This window comes from Psittacula echo, assembly GCF_963264785.1.
Source record: "Psittacula echo genome assembly, chromosome: 2".
In the NCBI taxonomy this organism is placed as follows: domain Eukaryota; kingdom Metazoa; phylum Chordata; class Aves; order Psittaciformes; family Psittacidae; genus Psittacula; species Psittacula echo.
The window spans coordinates 147,991,062-148,008,258 of record NC_137737.1 but is presented as its reverse complement, the minus strand read 5'-3'; the positions used below and the strand labels follow the sequence as shown (position 1 = coordinate 148,008,258).

At 36.8% G+C, this 17,197-nt stretch overlaps 2 protein-coding genes across 3 annotated transcripts in view; one reads left to right on the top strand and one right to left on the bottom strand.

Moving 5' to 3' along the window:
- MTBP (MDM2 binding protein) overlaps window positions 1-9,432 on the bottom strand; it is a gene marked incomplete at both ends in the record, with an annotated part of 29,941 nt that extends 20,509 nt beyond the window's left edge. Inside the window, 11 exons of the mRNA XM_080610880.1 lie at window positions 1,023-1,140; window positions 2,751-2,823; window positions 3,482-3,576; window positions 4,226-4,360; window positions 4,989-5,103; window positions 5,685-5,829; window positions 6,776-6,834; window positions 7,316-7,461; window positions 7,577-7,650; window positions 8,846-8,926; window positions 9,357-9,432. Coding sequence (XP_080467006.1) covers window positions 1,023-1,140; window positions 2,751-2,823; window positions 3,482-3,576; window positions 4,226-4,360; window positions 4,989-5,103; window positions 5,685-5,829; window positions 6,776-6,834; window positions 7,316-7,461; window positions 7,577-7,650; window positions 8,846-8,926; window positions 9,357-9,432 — 1,117 coding nt within the window. The remainder of the gene's footprint in view (window positions 1-1,022; window positions 1,141-2,750; window positions 2,824-3,481; window positions 3,577-4,225; window positions 4,361-4,988; window positions 5,104-5,684; window positions 5,830-6,775; window positions 6,835-7,315; window positions 7,462-7,576; window positions 7,651-8,845; window positions 8,927-9,356) is intronic.
- Window positions 9,433-9,549: 117 nt separating this feature from the next.
- The window catches only part of MRPL13 (mitochondrial ribosomal protein L13), a gene marked incomplete at its 3' end in the record, with an annotated part of 32,717 nt that continues 25,069 nt past the window's right edge, over window positions 9,550-17,197 (top strand). For both annotated transcript variants that reach the window (XM_080610436.1, XM_080610437.1), the window contains exons 1-4: window positions 9,550-9,608; window positions 10,269-10,392; window positions 12,620-12,713; window positions 14,273-14,333. In XM_080610436.1, coding sequence (XP_080466562.1) covers window positions 9,582-9,608; window positions 10,269-10,392; window positions 12,620-12,713; window positions 14,273-14,333 — 306 coding nt within the window. In that variant the 5' untranslated portion in view covers window positions 9,550-9,581. The remainder of the gene's footprint in view (window positions 9,609-10,268; window positions 10,393-12,619; window positions 12,714-14,272; window positions 14,334-17,197) is intronic.

Here is a 17,197-nt window from a genome sequence, read left to right as displayed (position 1 = left end):
TTGTACCATTCCCCACTTCCCTAGTCTTTTGAAATGTTTTACTTTTCCAGTTTATCTTGGCATCTCAAAGCTGATTTCTCATGGGAGAGATGCTATTTTTCATTTTAATCATAATTAGCATTTGTGAACTACCAAGTCAAAGAATTACACTCTCCCACAGAAGAGATTAAGGATTCGGAAATCCTTAGTATAGTCAGATGAATGGCAACCACTAAAAAATTAAGTAGTTTTCAACTAAACAATCCTATATTTTTAAATGGCCATGTTTCTCCTCCTATTCTAAATTTTGCTCAAGAGCCCTAATAAGAACCTATTGTTTATTACTGATCACATTAGAGTTAATACTTGTACAAAACTCTTCCACTGGAGCACAGGACAAAGATCATCTTGCAGACACTGGGGATCTTAGAATCATAGGACAGTTTGGGTTGGAAAGGACCTTCAAAGGTCATCTAAGTCCAACCCTTCTGCAATGAGCAGGGACATCTTCAACTAGATCAGGCTGGCCAGAACCACATCCAGCCTGGCCTTCAGGGATGATGATGATCCCTGTCTCCAGGGATGGGGCATATACCACCTCTTGGACAACCTGTTAGACTCTCATTGTAAAAAAATGTCTTCCTCACATCTAGTCTGAATCTCCCCTCTTTTACTTTAAAACCATCTTGCACTCATTTAACTGCTTCAGTAGTATCTCTCCAATACAGCATAAATGCTGCTGCTGTGAACAGCTCTGTAACCACAATCTCTGCTCTACTACCTCCAAACATGCAGAGATCTGATAGATAGGACACAAAAAATGGTTTAAAGGAGATGCATTGTTTCCTTACAGCTTGCCATGCTGTTTTTAACGATTTCCTCCTACAAGCCTGCATAGCTGAACTCAATGAAAATTACAATCACTAACTTAATTTCATTGGCGAAAAAAAAGACATCCCAAATGTATAGAAAAAAATACCATATAAATATATATACATGTACACACAACAAAATATACCTGTAGACATCTTTGTTTTACCTACCAGTAATGACCTTAGGTTTCCTAGCCATATATTCCTTCCATTTCTTGGTACTCAGCTGGGTAGGGGATGGGATGACTACACTGCTTACACTACATGGCAACGTAAATAAAGCTCCCACCTAAATAATGAGAGCAAATACAATACATGCAATATTAGTGAAACCTGGTTTAAGTTTCATTCTTGAGCTACCTATTAGGCTCTATTCCACATGTACCTCAATTGAAGAAAAACCTCTTTACTTAACACTTCTGTCATTCTCATCATGATGAAAAAGCATCTCACACAAAGCTGTAAAAAATACACTTATTTTTTGCTGCAGTTGAAGGATCATTAACTGCTGAACTTCTATTCCATACATAAAAACGTATTTGCTATGAATTACAAGTCTTTCAATTATCTGGCTAAAAGCACTTCCGTAGAGTAGTATCTGGAACAAAAACAGAATTTGAAGACATAGCTGGCATCAGCAACTCTACATTCCTTCGAAAAATGTGTAATTTTTTTCTTCTCTACATATTATCCTTTTCAATTAATGAGATACTGGACTATGTTTACATCTTTACATAAATTTCAGGCCAATAAGCACTAACAGAAAAAAATGCATTAAGTATTTGAATACTCAAGCAATAAAAAAATGCTTCTACAGCTATGAGAAAAGCCTACAAATGCATCATACTTCCAGTAATAGATTGAAAAAAAATGCCTATGAGAAATCATTATCTTGAAAACATATTCAATTCAAGGTGTGTGGACTTTATAAAGTAGCCTGAGAATGTGTTTTTTAATTGTTTTGGCTTTGTCTTTAAAAGAAAAAAAACAAAACTAGTAGAAATGCAAGCTCTTAGATTGTAAAAGATAAAATGAAAGCTACCTAGGATATTTACCAATATAAACCAATATACATACACCATATATTGGTATATATACTAATATAAAACTATTCCAAAATGTACATCTGGTACAGCATTAGAAAAGGGACTTCTTTCTTTTCTGTTAAGCATAACAGAGTGGCAGGGGAAGAAAAAAGATTACTAAAACCCTAAATAACAAGCTGAAGATGAAACATACAACCTGATAATGGAATACCACCTCCACAGTAAATAGGGAACATAAGTTATTCATTATAAATGTACCAGAATTTTCGCATTCCAGGTTCTGTTTTGATTTACATAGATTTATTTTATAAACACTAAAAAGCCCTTTCCTAAACAAGCATGTATCACCTTAAACATTCAGGAAAAACATATTCAGACTAATACTGTGGCTGTGAATAACCATGCTATCATTCCGAAGGGAAAGTGGTGTGGAAAATTAGCCCTGACAATGTTTCAAGAACTTTTTATCCAAAATCAAAACAGGAAAGCAGAATATTCATGTGCAAAATAAAAAAGCTTGCCACCCCAGTCTAGCTAGATACATTTTGTACGCTGCACACAGGCCTGCCTTTTGCTAAAAAAACAGTTGAATTATGATAGCACAGAAATTATCTGCTAGAACAGGATTTAAAGTTACAAAATGTTTAGGAGATCGTAACTTAGCTAAGGTAAAACCATTCAGTGGGCTTACAAAATGTTCAGACCTGTATAGCATGCACCTTTAAAAGCCAAATTTGCTACAGCACTGTCCTGAGAGCTTGCACAGAAACTAGTTTTAAAAATACTATTTTTGTATCTTTTATGAGCAATATACCTACTTTCATTTTCTGCTGTGCCTAAATAAAAAATTTACCTTCCCAGAGAGGAAAGAAAACTGGTCCAAAAGCAGCATGGATGTTTCCTTCATACTGTTTCTTGCCAGACACCTGAACAGAACAGCTTAAGGAACCTCATCTTCACAAAGAACTGAGTATCTCTTATTTTATAAATCATGCTACCACCACATGTCAAATAAGGACTGCAAGCGTCTAACATTTGACACTCCAGTACCACAAAATATATAAAAGTCACCTTTCCAGGGAAAGTGAATGATGAAATACACCACTGACATCTCTAATATAGGCAGGCATAAACACATATTTATAAATTCATAATCCTGGCAGGCTTATACAGCCTAAGCTACTATTGTTATACTGGGACTTGCACCAAACATATAAAACCAATAGAAATACACCTTGAGATCTCTGCAGCATACACAACCCAAGATAAAACTCTGCTATACCTTCTACAGATTTTGCACCTACACAATAAAAACATTTAAACTTATACAGCAGTAAATATTTCTCTTTTCCCACACATAGCATACACAAAGGATATGTACAATAGTATCAAAAATAGCCAGTTATTATCAGTGTAATTTAAATTTTAACATTAAAAATTCAAGTTGTGAAGAATCACTGTAACTATGCTGACAGGCTAGAATAAAATGAGCTCTTGCCAATTCTCATGTATTGCTTGAATAGGTAGATCCTGATTTGTTTTCTTTCTGCTACAGTAGTAGTTTAGATCCTCAAAAAAGGATACAGCTCAAATTCCAGATCCGATATAAAAAAGGAAGGTAGGTCAGAGAGCAGCACCATCTGTAAAAATTCTAATGCAGGACCATAGTAATGAAAAACCTGAAAAGAGATCAAACCAAAAAATGTGTAAAACTGTATATAATGATATCTCAGTGGAACTCTCTCAAGTGTTCTGTTGGAGGCATTTGCTTTACAAGTACATCTGAAAGATGTATAAAGGAATGCAAAGAGATAAACATTTCACAATACTGTATTAAACATGAATATATAAAAAAATAAGGAAGGTACTTAATTCTGTTTAATAAATATTACTTTCCAGAATGTCAGCCACGTACATCAAGTGGGTTGTAACTCTTATCTAAATCCAAAGAGAAATACTACGTAGCAGGAAGAAAAATGCAATTCAAACTGTATATTTTTTAAACAATGAAAATAATAATCTCTTAACTGGTACTGGCTTTCATAAACACACTTTTTTGCTTTTATCAACAAATACAATTCTGGAGTTCCCATTGAGTCTCTGCTGAAAAAAAAAAGTTGGTATCACATTTATAAGAACAAACAGATGAAAGTTTAAGGACCTGTTTGAGAACACACATGAACTATAGAAGTATTCCTCAATCTTAAACAATCATTACTTTCATGTTTAATTTTCAATTCTGATTAAGGTTTCCCCAGTTACTAATTTTCTCAGGAAAGTAAAACACCAATTCTAGAGGCTCAAAGAAATATCAGGAATAATACTTGCCTCTGGCAAAGCATCAGTATTCCTTGACTGTCGCTCTCCCTTAACAGCAAAGCAAGAACTTAAATGTGAAGTGCTGAAAGTCTTTGCTGAAGTGCTTTTCATACAAAAGTCTGGAAAACTAACTTCTGATCCAAACTGGAAAAAGGGAAAATAGACAACAAATGTGTCAAAAGAGACAAAAAAGTTATTTCTCTTCAGCCAGTTGTCAGTATTACTATTTTAAACAGTTAGCATTATATTTGTTTCCAACAAATCTGTAAAACTAGGTAAAAATATTGCTTAGATAACCAACTACTATATTCAAAACCTTAATACAGAAAACGTAAACGTCTTTCACAATCAGAAGCTATCAATCTTTGCAGAAACGTTAGGCGTGTGAGTGCAACAATGATTTACAGTTACAGTGATTTACAGTTACATGATAATGATTTTTGATAGATACAAAAAAATCTAATTTTGACAAAGCAGCAATAAGGCAAGTATTTCAGAGGAGAGCATCTGGATTTCTGAAATTCAAATCTTGATGCCCTGATCTCACTTATTCTTTCATCATGCTAAAAAAGCAAGTTGTTTCCCCACCCAGCCTCACCGTTCCCCAACCAGCGTCTCCTTGACTACACTTCACTTTACCTCTTTGAATTATATTGTCAAAACCAAATTTGGTTTAAAGCATAAAATGCACTATTACTGTATAATACATGCTTTAAATGATGTACACAGATGCTTTAAAAAAAAAAACCATGACTGAGAAAAGTAATTTTACCTTTCTTTCCCATATCTGAATCTTTCCTCTCCAGAGTTCTTTTGAATCAATGATACTCATGACATCTGAAGATACAAAGTCTGCTGATAGATAGTCTGCAATCTTTTGCAAGCTACTGTAAAAGTAAGGAAGAATTAACTTTACCAAATTTAGTACTACAAATTAATATGAAGTGTAATTTGACAGAATTTACATGAAAGCTACATATTCATTTTACAAAACTTGTAAAACTATTATCAATACAAATTATTATGTAGCATAGTATAACTTCGAAACATTGTATACACAGTGAAGCCACTAGCAATGTAAAGAGAAAACATTTTCACAGAATCACAGAATGGTTTGGGTTGGAAGGGACCTTCAAGATCAGCTAGTTCCAACCCCTCTGCCATGAGCAGGGACACCTCCACTGGACCAGGTTGCCCAAAGCCTCATCCAACCTGGCCTTCAACACTTCCATTTTACCTTCTGCTCTCACAGAAAGAGGAACTTCAGAAGACTTGCTTTTTTGCCTGCCCCTCTGGTTAGGGCATGTATTTACAATAAACCAGTATGAGTAATTCCTCTGCTCGAACAATAACAAAATACAGACCTAGGTATTTTCAAAGTATACATGTTAAGTACTCAAGACACTGATATACACACTAACACAAAACAAGAGTGACCTCGTTTATAGACCTAGAATAAATGGCATACCCTTTAGAGTCATTTGCTGCAATAGTGATTTTTGCAGAGTGCCATTCTCTCAGGTGTTTCAGGGCACCGACAGCCCGTAAGCAGTCTTTCAACTTGGGTCCATCTCGTTCAACAGCCTGCAGTATTACATCAACCATTGCTCTGCCTGTAAAAATAGTTACATTTGAATCAAAGCACCATTATTCATTAAATTATTCAGTCATTTAAAGGTACAAAAGTACATCACTGAATAAATGTGCTTAAAGATCAACTTCAAGCAACTTTAGCAAGATTTAAAACACTTTCCATGCATTTTAGCTCATCTCTTGCTGTTCCTCTTAGATTAGCACAAAATATTTTGCCATTCACTCAGGTACAGCGGTACCTTTCTCCTCTCTCACTCAGCACTGAATTTCACAGATCAGAGTTGTCTCCAATACAACCACACTATGTCACTTTCCTCCTTTTAACACCTCTGAACTGCTATTTCTCATTCTTTCTGCACTCGGTTCCTTTGCTGTCCCAAAGCAACTACTGCAACACTATGTAACCCAAACATGCAAGGTGATATGCATCCCAAGTTTATAAAAACTGAATGCAAGAGTTCTGATCTATGTTTTTTCATGTTCTTTGGCTTCCACCTACAAGCAGTCATCTGTCAAATCAGATGTAAAATGAATTTTAACAGCTTACAGTGGTTTCCCCACATGAACAATTATATGTTGGCTGTGACAAGATGATGCCTTCCATTTCTTTCATAAAAGCTTTCTACAGTTACATGTCGAGTTTAGTATTGCTCATTGTCTATTACTACTTTGGTGCTATTTCAGATGGAAAAATTAATTATACATCTTAAACAATTCACCTTGAACTCTACTGAAATGCAGCATTCCAAAGAAACAAGTAACAAACTATTCTGTAAGCTGATCTGCAATGCCAATCACACTCAAGTTCCTTAAACTACTTGCAAGAGCAGCATATAAGTTAATTCCACTCACAAACCAACATCTGTTGAATTCTTCCATTTGACTCCAATTTTACCAGCTGAAATTTCAGAGTAATAACTAAAGAGATAAAAAAAAAAAATCTCATTTGAGATTAAGAAAGATTACCTGGGGCAGGCAGCTTATCAGCTAACTGATGCAGACTTTCTGCAGCTTCATCATAGATACTGAAAATGAAGAGCAACATGGTTGGAAACAAAACATAGAGTCATTCAGAATCAAAAAGTTACAATAAATAACTACTACTTGATGTAAGTATCTTATATTTTTAAAATTGTGCACAAACATACCTAAGCAATGAGATATACTTATCTCCCCTTTTACTGAGGTAGAAGTAGGCTAAATGACTTCAAAACAATCTGCAGTAAAACTGGAAGCGAGATTCAAGATGGATTAGTAAGAAACTTCTTTTTCTATATATAACTGTCAGCTGTTACAAAACTGTTCATTTATTCTGTAAAAATTATCTATAGCTAAAAAAAGCTATATTAAACAAAATAGAATTATTTTTAGTAGCAGTGGGGATTGTTCATAGTTAACTCTTGCTTTGGCAATAAGTTTCACTTATTAAATCTTCTTTATTCTCTTGGGTTATTTCTGTTAAGTGTCAGATCACTGTACTTCCAATAAAAATAACAATATGCATACTCAGTCATAGAGAGTGACTCTCTACTGTTATTGTCATCTTCCTCAAAATTTTGTATGGCTCCCAGGCATTCATCAGTACTTGTCTGGAGAGAGTCGTCGTTTTTCTGTGTGTCAGAATTTATTTCCTCCCAGTCAGAACTGCAGAACTAATCAAACAAAAAGAATTATTTAAGCAAAAGTAAGTGGAACATCACAGTTTCAACATGCACTAAAGACAGACAGCTGAGGAACTTACATTGTTGGGGAAAAAAAAAGTTTTACCTGATAGTAACCGCATATAACATGTCTTGCAAAATACCACTTTTTGACTCCTGGAACACCAGCCACTGAACATGCTGCAAAGAGATAAAACAATTACTTAAAATAATAAATCCACAATAATTCATTCTACCTATTACAATGAACATCTCTGTTGAAAGAATCTACATAAGCAATTTAATGTGCCCAAGTTCCACTTTCCTTTAGCATCATAATTAAGTTCTAACCATAACCATATCAAGGTATAGGCAAGTATCTTGGCAAGTGTCTGTTTCTGATCCTCTGACTGTTAATAAGAAAGAAAATCTTCAACCTCTTCTCCATTTTAGGCAATGTGGCTCTCCATTTGCAGAGGCTGTATCATATGTGAAGTAAATTTCAACTTTCATAAATGTGGTTCACACAGTTCACTAAATGAGATGCTCCCTCAACTTTTCTATGCAATTAAAAGCACAGAGGTTGAAAACAGCTTAACGCTTAACATTCCCATCTTTATGAATTTTAACAGCTTATAGTGGTTTCCCCACTATACTGTATTTCCCCACTTACACATATATATAAAACACAAACAACAATTATATGTTAGCTGTGACAAGATGAGCCTTAACAGCTCAACACTGGATATCCAAACCAATTAAATAATTAAGCAAGCATTTTTTAACAACAAAAAAACCCCAAACACTCAACCCCTGAAAGTACTAATGCAGATCTTCAGAAATCTACTTGAAGATTATAAAAGTATTTAACAAATATCCATAGAAAAAGATTCTGAATTGCTACCAAACAAATACTGCTTCCACTGAAAAAACTAGAAGCCATCACAGGAGCAATGAAAATATTAAGGCCATGCTGGATGGAGCCAGGAGCAACCTGGTCTAGCAGAAGGTGTCCCTGCCCATGAAAGGGGCTGTGGAACTGGATGATCTTTCAACCCAAACCATTCTACGATTCTATGATCAAGCTTCCCACTGAAATGAGAAACAAGCTCTTTCCTACTCTTCCTTGCTAATCTGGATTGAAATTTGTCAACCTTTCAAAACCCTTCTCTTTCACTTCTTGTGACCAATCCATTTAACCACCTCCTAACACCTCACATTCTGAAACGACTTCAGTTCGCCACAGAAACAGCAGCAGCAGACACAATCCCACCTGCAAGTTCAGACACACTGCAGAAATTTGGTTTCCTTCAGTTTCTGATTTGTTTCAGCTAGATCATAAAACATGCCTAGGCCAATTCCTTGATAACATTTGCCCTACCTTACTGTACATTACCTGGGAATGTGCTCACATCTGTGTTTACAGATGAGTTATAGCTTTCTTTCAGGAACTGATAAACACTTGCAGCAGTCTCAGCTGAAAAAAAAAATTATTAAACCTACTGAATTACAGTCTTGCTTTTTTGGCAAATACAGTATAAAGTTTATTCATTATTAGTAATTAAAAAAACCCAACAGCAAATCAAATAAATAAAAAAGAAAACCCAAATCTGACAGCTTTGAAGTTTAAAAAGGTGAATCTTGCTAAACTAGCGCTCAGGAACGCCCCACAGAGTTATACAGCAGTGTCGCAATAAAACACCAAACCCTCTGAATTTCTGGGGGTTAAAGTCATTACATACTTTAAAGGGTATGTGCTAAGGAGGTAGGATCCAGGAAAGCCTGCACGGGAGCAGGTACTGGAACAGCCACCGTGAAGAGCAGCCCTCCCCAGGCAAGCTCGCTGGGCCCGCGGTAGTGGTTCCCCACACGGTGCGGCCCCCTGTCCCGTCTCCCCGCGGCGGTACCTGCTCCGGGCCCGCCCGCCGCGACTCCCTCGCCCCTGCGCTCCCCCCAGCTCAGCAGCAGGACGTAGCGGTCCATAGCTCGGCGGGACCGGGATGGAGCCGGAGCCGCTCCAAACGGCCCGCGCTACCGCCGTTGCACCGCCCCTTGCAGCGCAGTGCTTCCGCTTCCCGCCAGTGCTGCGGCCTAGGGACTCTGCTTCCTGTCAGCCGCGGCTGCAGGGGTCTATGGCGAGTTACACCAAGGCGGCCCAGGTGAGCACGGAGCGCGGCCCTCTTCCCCTTTTCGGGACAGACTGTGCCGGGGTGGCTGCTGCTCCGAGAGTAGCCGCAGTGGCGTGGAGAGCGGTCGTGAGGGAGCGGGCAAGAGCCCGGGATGGAGGGGCGGAAGGCTCCCATGGGTGGTCTGAGGTGGCGACTGGCCTCCTTCCCTCCCCTTGTCGGGTAGCGGTGTTTGCCCTAAGGGGCCCGCTGGCAGGCCCCGACAGCGGTCAGCGTGTGGCCTTTCTGCTGGGTATAGCCACCGGCTGCAGGCAGCGGTGGCTGGTAGTGTTCGTAAAGCGACCTTTGGGGAAGTAGTGCCCTTCACTGAGAGGGAAGGAGATGCCAGGCATTACATAGGCTGCTGCGAGTGCAGTTAGCAGGAGATGTGCATTTAAGCAAAATCGCCAGAGCTAGTAACCTTACAGTGTTGTTGCCTTCGCACACGTTGGAAGCGTGCACAGTGGTGGGTGTGTCGCGGTGTGTAGCGTCGTTCTCCATCCATGAAAAGGTTATTTGGATGGGTTGTTATTGAATATTAGTATTTCTTCTATTATTTTGGAGTGTGAATAAAACGTTGATCTAATTAGAGAAGGTAGACTTATGTGTGGAATTGTGGTTTTTTACTTAAGTACTACCTCTTTTTCTCTTTAGCAATGGGCTACTTTTGCCAGGGCCTGGTATCTCCTTGATGCAAAGTTGCAGCCACCAGGAAAAATAGCAGCTGAGACTGTACTCAGACTTGAAGGCAAGCATAAACCTATTTATCACGCACTAAGTGAGTATTACTGAGTACATAAAAGCAAATTTGCCTTCCTTCACTTATATCTTTCTTTTGATTTCAGCTTTAAAATCAAGCCTGATATATAAAGTTACATTTTGTTAATCATAAATGACTTTGTTTTCCTTCTTATTTTTTTCCTTATTGCTCCTCTACAATCTTATGTCATTGTCTTTACCATATAAAGTTCATTATGAATATATGGTTTAAGTAGCTGAATTACAGTGGGTTATGCTTTCATTTTTTTAAAAGCCTTGAAACATGCTTTATTTCATTGATTTGAGGTGTAAAGATTTAATTCACAGTGCACACAGTGAAACACTGATGTGATTCTGACTAGACCACAGAGTCTTGGAGCGGTTCTCCATTCTGAATAAGACGTAGAGATGTCCTGTCTTCATGAGGCAAAAGGCACAAACTGAAACACAGGAGGTTCTCTCTGAACATCAGGAAATGTGATTTTTTTTTTTATTGTGAGGGTGACTTGAAGTGATTGCCCAAGAGGTTGTGGAGTCTCTGTCCTTAGAGATATTCAAAAGCTGGCTCTGCTTGGGCAGAGAGGTTGGACAACATGACCTCCAGAGGTCCCTTCCAACTTCACACATTCTGTGACGATGAGGCTGGAACCTGTCTGATTCTTAAATGGGAGACTTAGTCATTGTTGACAGAGGTCTTCTTGTTTACATGAAAAAGTCAGTTTGCTCTTTGGCAGATAAGACAATTCAGCAGTGAAGATGTACCTGTGATCTTGTATGTTACTTGTAATACCATAGTGCCTGTCACACAGTGATAAGTACTTTATAGATAATAAAAAGCTCATTGATGGTACAGTGTTTCCTGTAATTCTCACAAATTTTTCAAGAGACTCTACTGAAACATAAAGGAAGCATTACACTTTGTACAATGTACATACTGAAACCTGGTTTCATAATAGAAAGTTGTAGTTGTAGTGTTCTAAAGATGTTTTAAATACCAGTTCTGCTGTTGCAAATTACGTTTTATCCACAAGATGTCACTGGAGACTAAGGCTGTCTGAAAAATAAAGCAGGCACTGAGAGGAAATGGTTTTGGTTGTCCTGTGGGAAAGATCTTTGATACTTTTATGTCCCTGAAGTTATAAAATCCTGGAAAGTCATTTCAAGGATAACTTTATTTCATCTGAAGTATTCTATAAATCAGTACCAAAGGCATTACACCTGAGTTTGGCATCGATAGGCTACTACTAGAGACATTTGGTACTCTGTAAGAGAGCAGAATATGCATGAGTTTGTGGTTGACATATTTAACACTTTTTTCTTTTTTCTTTTTTTAGCTATCAATAAGTATTTTCATGTCTGTGAAATACCAGTTCCTTAAACAGAGTAATATGTTGTGGAGTGGTTGTTTTGGTTTGGTTTTAATTTGGTATCCAGCTACCCTTCCATAAAATCATTATTTATTTATTGTGTTGAAAAGTATCTGGAGTGGAATTTATGCTGTGGTTAGGGAAGGAAAGAAATTTGACTTCGTGTATATTTATTTTCTGGTTTAGGGATAATCTTTTATTATTCTTCAGTCTCATATTTTTAGATGCTGTCAAGGCTTATGCCTTAAATAAGGGGATGCAAACTCGTTCAGGAAATTTGGTTCTGGATTTTTTAGATTTCTTCTGCACCTTCAATTTCTCTCAAGCCTTATCACTTTGCATCCTGTCTTTGTAAGCAGCTTCACAATAGAGAGGGACAAATAGTGGGCTAGATTTTTTTTTAAACTGGGGTGATCTGGTTCTTTATGTTGGATTATGAGCAGGTGTAGGTAAGCCACTTCTGCTGCTTGGGTAGGATTTGATGCTCTTCCCTGCATCCTCAAAGGAAACTACTAGACTAGATGGAAGTGTCCTGCAAACCCAATCTGGCCCAGGTGTAACTTCAGGCTGCAGTGTTAGTCTATAATAGCTAGAAGCAGCTGCAAAGAGTTGTCTTCTGATGAAAGATTTGGCAAGTAGTTTGTCAGTCTTGTGAGCTAACAGCTGACAATATGTACATTTAATTACAATTTAGTCCTCATTAAAATGTAGGAGGAAAAATGCATGTACCTGAAGCATGTGTTTTTACTGTATGATAGGAATTACTGAAGTTATAAACGTATTTATGTGCTACTGTGTATATATCACACACTTAATAGTTATTTTGGTTGATTGCCCCTATGGTTCCCTTAATACTTTCCACTAACTTCTGCATTGTAGATGACTGTGGAGATCATGTTGTCATAATAAATACAAGACACATTGCCTTCTCTGGTAACAAGTGGGAACAGAAAGTGTATTCGTCACATACTGGGTAAGCTTCGTAATCAATATTCAAATGAGTTAGTGGTTGATTTAATGTCATATTTTCTTAATAGTTAAAGTCTTTTTTAGCATATTTGTTCAAAAGGGAATTCCTACTTACATGTTTGGAGTTTTGTTTGCTTGTGTTATGATGTTTAAAGTGATGCAAATCTTTTTCTTTCTTTCTTTCCCTCCTACCCAGTGTGTGTTGTTAGGGGAATAATCTAAAGTAGTCGAAGCAATTGAGTAAGTGATGAAATTTGGTGAGCCAGGTTGTTTTGTGTGAAGCCATGAATCCAGTGATGGAATGATGGGGATTATTCTGTTTATTAAGCAGTAGAAGACATTCCTGTTGACACCTTGTATCTAAGATATACGCAGTTGCCAACTTCAATTACTTTATCCTACAAGTACCTATTTACCTAAGGGTAAAGATCAAGATTGATTATTGAGTCAGAGGAAAAAAAAAAATTGAAAAAACTAGTAGGAAATAAAATGCTCTCAAGATGTACTGATATATATGTGTACTATATATATGTATACAACAGTGTCCAGTATGTTTTTCTGGGAGGCATAACTTGCTCACAGATGGAAGTGCAATAACCCATTGCAGACAGTATGGCAACCATCAGTTTGGTGCTCACAGTGACAACTAGATAAGAATCTGTAAGTCATGCAGCCAGGAGATGAATAAATCACATTGAGAAAGCTAATTTTGCTAGTACTGGTGTTTCAATCCTGAAATTCCTTTGCTGAATTGCTGAGTTCTTGTTCAGTTGATGGAAATTAATACACTTTTTTCGTTCCTCCCCCACCCTTATGACTCCTTAAAAACTTTCACTAAAAACTTCTATGTAAGTTAACGCACTTCGTTTAAGTGCCTTGTGTAGGTTTTGAGTAAATGAAAAGAATTGTGCCATTAAAACCAATACTCATATCTGTGCAGTTTCCAAAGAAGTCATGATCTAATGGTGTTGGGTTTATTTTCATTTCACTCAGGTTGATACCTAATAATGTAATTAAATCAAAATGAAACCCAGCTTTACTTGACATTCATGTCATTTCTTGCACCATTGTATCATTAATTTAAAGTATATGCATAAGTGTGAATTAGTGCAGCTTCACCGTAGACACGCCAAATCATGCTAAGATTTATTTAAAATAGTAAGAAAATAATAAATACTGTTCAAAATGGTTGTTTAGTATGTCAGCCACAGACTGGTTGCGAGTCTTGAACATCTTGAAATACTTCCAGGTTTTATGTATCTTACTCCCACTGTATTCTGTAACTGTGATGGTGTATTTCATAAGCAGTTTTAAAAACATAGCCATCTGCTTGTGAAACTCAGACATTTTAATAATCCAAGTGAGTAAATAAGAAAGTATGAATGTTGTTAAGCTTGGATACTTGACAGGATAGACTCTTTCTAATAAAATGTAGTGAGAACAACTTCATTTTTTAAAGGCTTGCAATACCATTGCACTGTTGTTCAAGATGTAGTGATATTTGTGTTAACAATGTGCTTGAGCTTATAGCTTTAAGCCTTTATGTTTGTTCTGGTTTTATAGCTATCCTGGTGGTTTCAAACAAGTGACAGCAACTCAACTCCATTTGAAGGATCCAACTGCTGTAAGTGTTTCCCCTTCTTCCCTTTCACTTGCAAAGCCGTTTTGTTTTCATTTAATCAGTTCCTCAGAAGGGATTGCTCACCTTTTAGCACATCTAAAGCTAAATCACATTTTGCTAACAGCTCTTAGAAGCTTGGCTTGTAACAGTGTTTTTGTAAACAGCATGAGGGTTAGACTGTAGGTTGTGCATTTTTGTGATTCTTCCACACTGTCCAGATAAGCAAATCGAGTTCATTTGCTTCACTCATTTTTGACTGATTCACTTGCTTTTAGTTTCAGGGGTCTGACCTTTCTCACAAGCCAACTGCCTCAAGTTAGACTTAGCTAAGTTGTACTTCAGCTTATTGACCCTATAACTTTTTAAGAGCCGGCAAGAATAATGCTAATCTTAAAAGTGTTAAAGTACAACTGCCTCTTCCAGTAAAATTCAATTGTAGGTTTTGTTAAATGATTATTTCAAAAAAAGTATCTTTTCTTTCATGCTGTGTGTTTATGTTCATGGTCTGTGAAAGAATTGGAAATGGTGATTATGTTGAATATTTACTAAATGTGTGTAATAGACTATTGTAAATTCTGAACATCAGTGTTGATGTGATTGTTACTGATTAACAAAATTGGGTGTTAGATACAAACATTTTGGGATGTTGACTTACACAGTTAGGAAATTTTACTAGGAGTTTGAGTGGTCAGCATTGGAGGAATGAGTTCTCTAAATACTGGTGTTTCAGAACATGGTATGAGGCTCACAGAAAAATAACAGATATTTATGTTTATTTTTGACTCTGAAAGGGTTTGGCTTGGCTCACCTTGTGTATAGAATAGAAAAGTACTGTTTCTTTCTCATAGAAATAAATTCTATCTGTTGTAAAATTCCTGGGGTTTGACAATGATTCTTTTTTTTTTTTTTCATCTATGATTTAGTCCCAAGACTCTCTTATACAAGACATTGTACTCAATAAAAACCAGTCTGCCATATGAATTTGTCTGGTTTTCATTTTTACTTTTGCAAATTCCTCATTTAAAGTGAAATTAAATCCTACAGTTCAATATTATTTTCTGTCTAGAATTTTTTGAAACTTAAATGCTTTTGAGAACGGGGTCTAAGATAGTTGCAATTCCTTTGGGAATTATTGATATTTCCACGTCTAAAGTGGATTCGTTGACCTTTTTCATTTGAGCTTCAGGCAGACACTGTGCACTGGGAGGCAGTATAGGACAACTTGTTTGTTAGGGCCTGAGACTTGGATGTTTTATAAATTACCTTCTGGCATTCATTCTGAAATACCTCTTTGCTTGCCAGACTCATAGATGAATTTTTGTGCAAACAGAGGAGGGTTATATGCGTTGCCAATAACTAAAGCATGTTGGAAAGAGGCTCAGCTAATGGTGATGTGGCTCAAGGCTTGGTCTGATTTAGGGGAAGAAACTTCTTTTTAACATGATTGTGGAGAGCTCTCAAGCAGTTAACTCTTTCATTCTATTAAAGTGAAGCATTCAGATGTCCCTTTGCTAAAGATCTCTCATATGTATTCTTGTCATATTAATAGGAGTGGATGGCAATTATTCATGATATATTCTGTATGGGTGGCTGTGTAGGTTTTGACTTGCAAGTGATTTTTGGGTAAGAAATATTTATTTACCGTGTGAATTTTTTGGTGTGAAATACATTGGGATATAACGAAGATGGAAATTATGATGGTGTTTTATTAATATGTTTTGTATTTAGAACTGGCTGTTAAAACCTGAAAAAGGATTATTGTAAAGAGAACAATGCCTAGCCTAAGTAATGTTTGGATCTTCAAAATATGAGCTAAGTGACACATAGTTACTGTGGAGACTTTCATAAATCACTATCTTGAATTGAAAAGAGACCTTTTCTCTTTTAATCATGTTAAATTCTTGTGAAGCCAGTGGAAACAGGTAGGTTGTAGGAAGTAGACTGTATCTTTCTATGGAATCAAAGTCTTCATTCTGTAAAGCCTTGTTTTCGTCCTGGAGGCTACTACTTTTTCTCTGCTCTTGGTCCTTTTGTCTCCTGCTAGTTCATTAAATGAGTCATTATTTTTGGAAATAGTGCTGTTACAGAAATTAATGCATTAAATTAATGGAAGAGATTACTTCCAAGGAAAAGGATGTTGATATAACACCTTGTAAACTTGCATGGTGTTACATAGAGGTTTAGCAATAGATGTGATATTTTCAGTTTGTGTAAGAGGTAGATTAAAGCTTGTATTATTCTGTGTGTGTGCAAATAATAGGACTGCAGCATTGCCTAGCACTGTTTTTACTTACATGTCTAACTTCAAACATACAAATTCCCCATGATAAATAATTTTCCATTACTGTTTAAACATTGTTTCTAGTATACAGAGAGACTGGATTTAGGAAAAACTGGTACACAGCTAATAGCTAATTAAAAAGGTTATAATGAGTAATTTGATGCAAAGTGATATGATTTATACTTACACTGGGAACTGATATTCATAAGTATGTTTGTCAGAATTTAGACACATTTACTGCACTATCGTCCTTGATCATTTCTAGTTCCTTCATAAGGTACCAAGATAAGGATGGATGATCTGATATTCTTGCTTAACAGAGGTCGACATCATTATAGCTATCTTCCCAACTTTGGACCTTTCATTTTTCTTGTGGGTAGTAGTTAGTGTATCAGAAGGATTTGTGCTGAATTTTGAATATGCACATGCATTTTTTCATAGGACCATAGGATAATTCAGGTTAGAGAGGACCTTGGGAGATCTCTAGTCTAACCTCCTACAAAGCCATGTCAGCTATTAGGTAAGATGAGGCTGCTAGGGGCTTATCCAGACTGGTCTTGAGAGCCTCTTATGGCAACCATTTCCA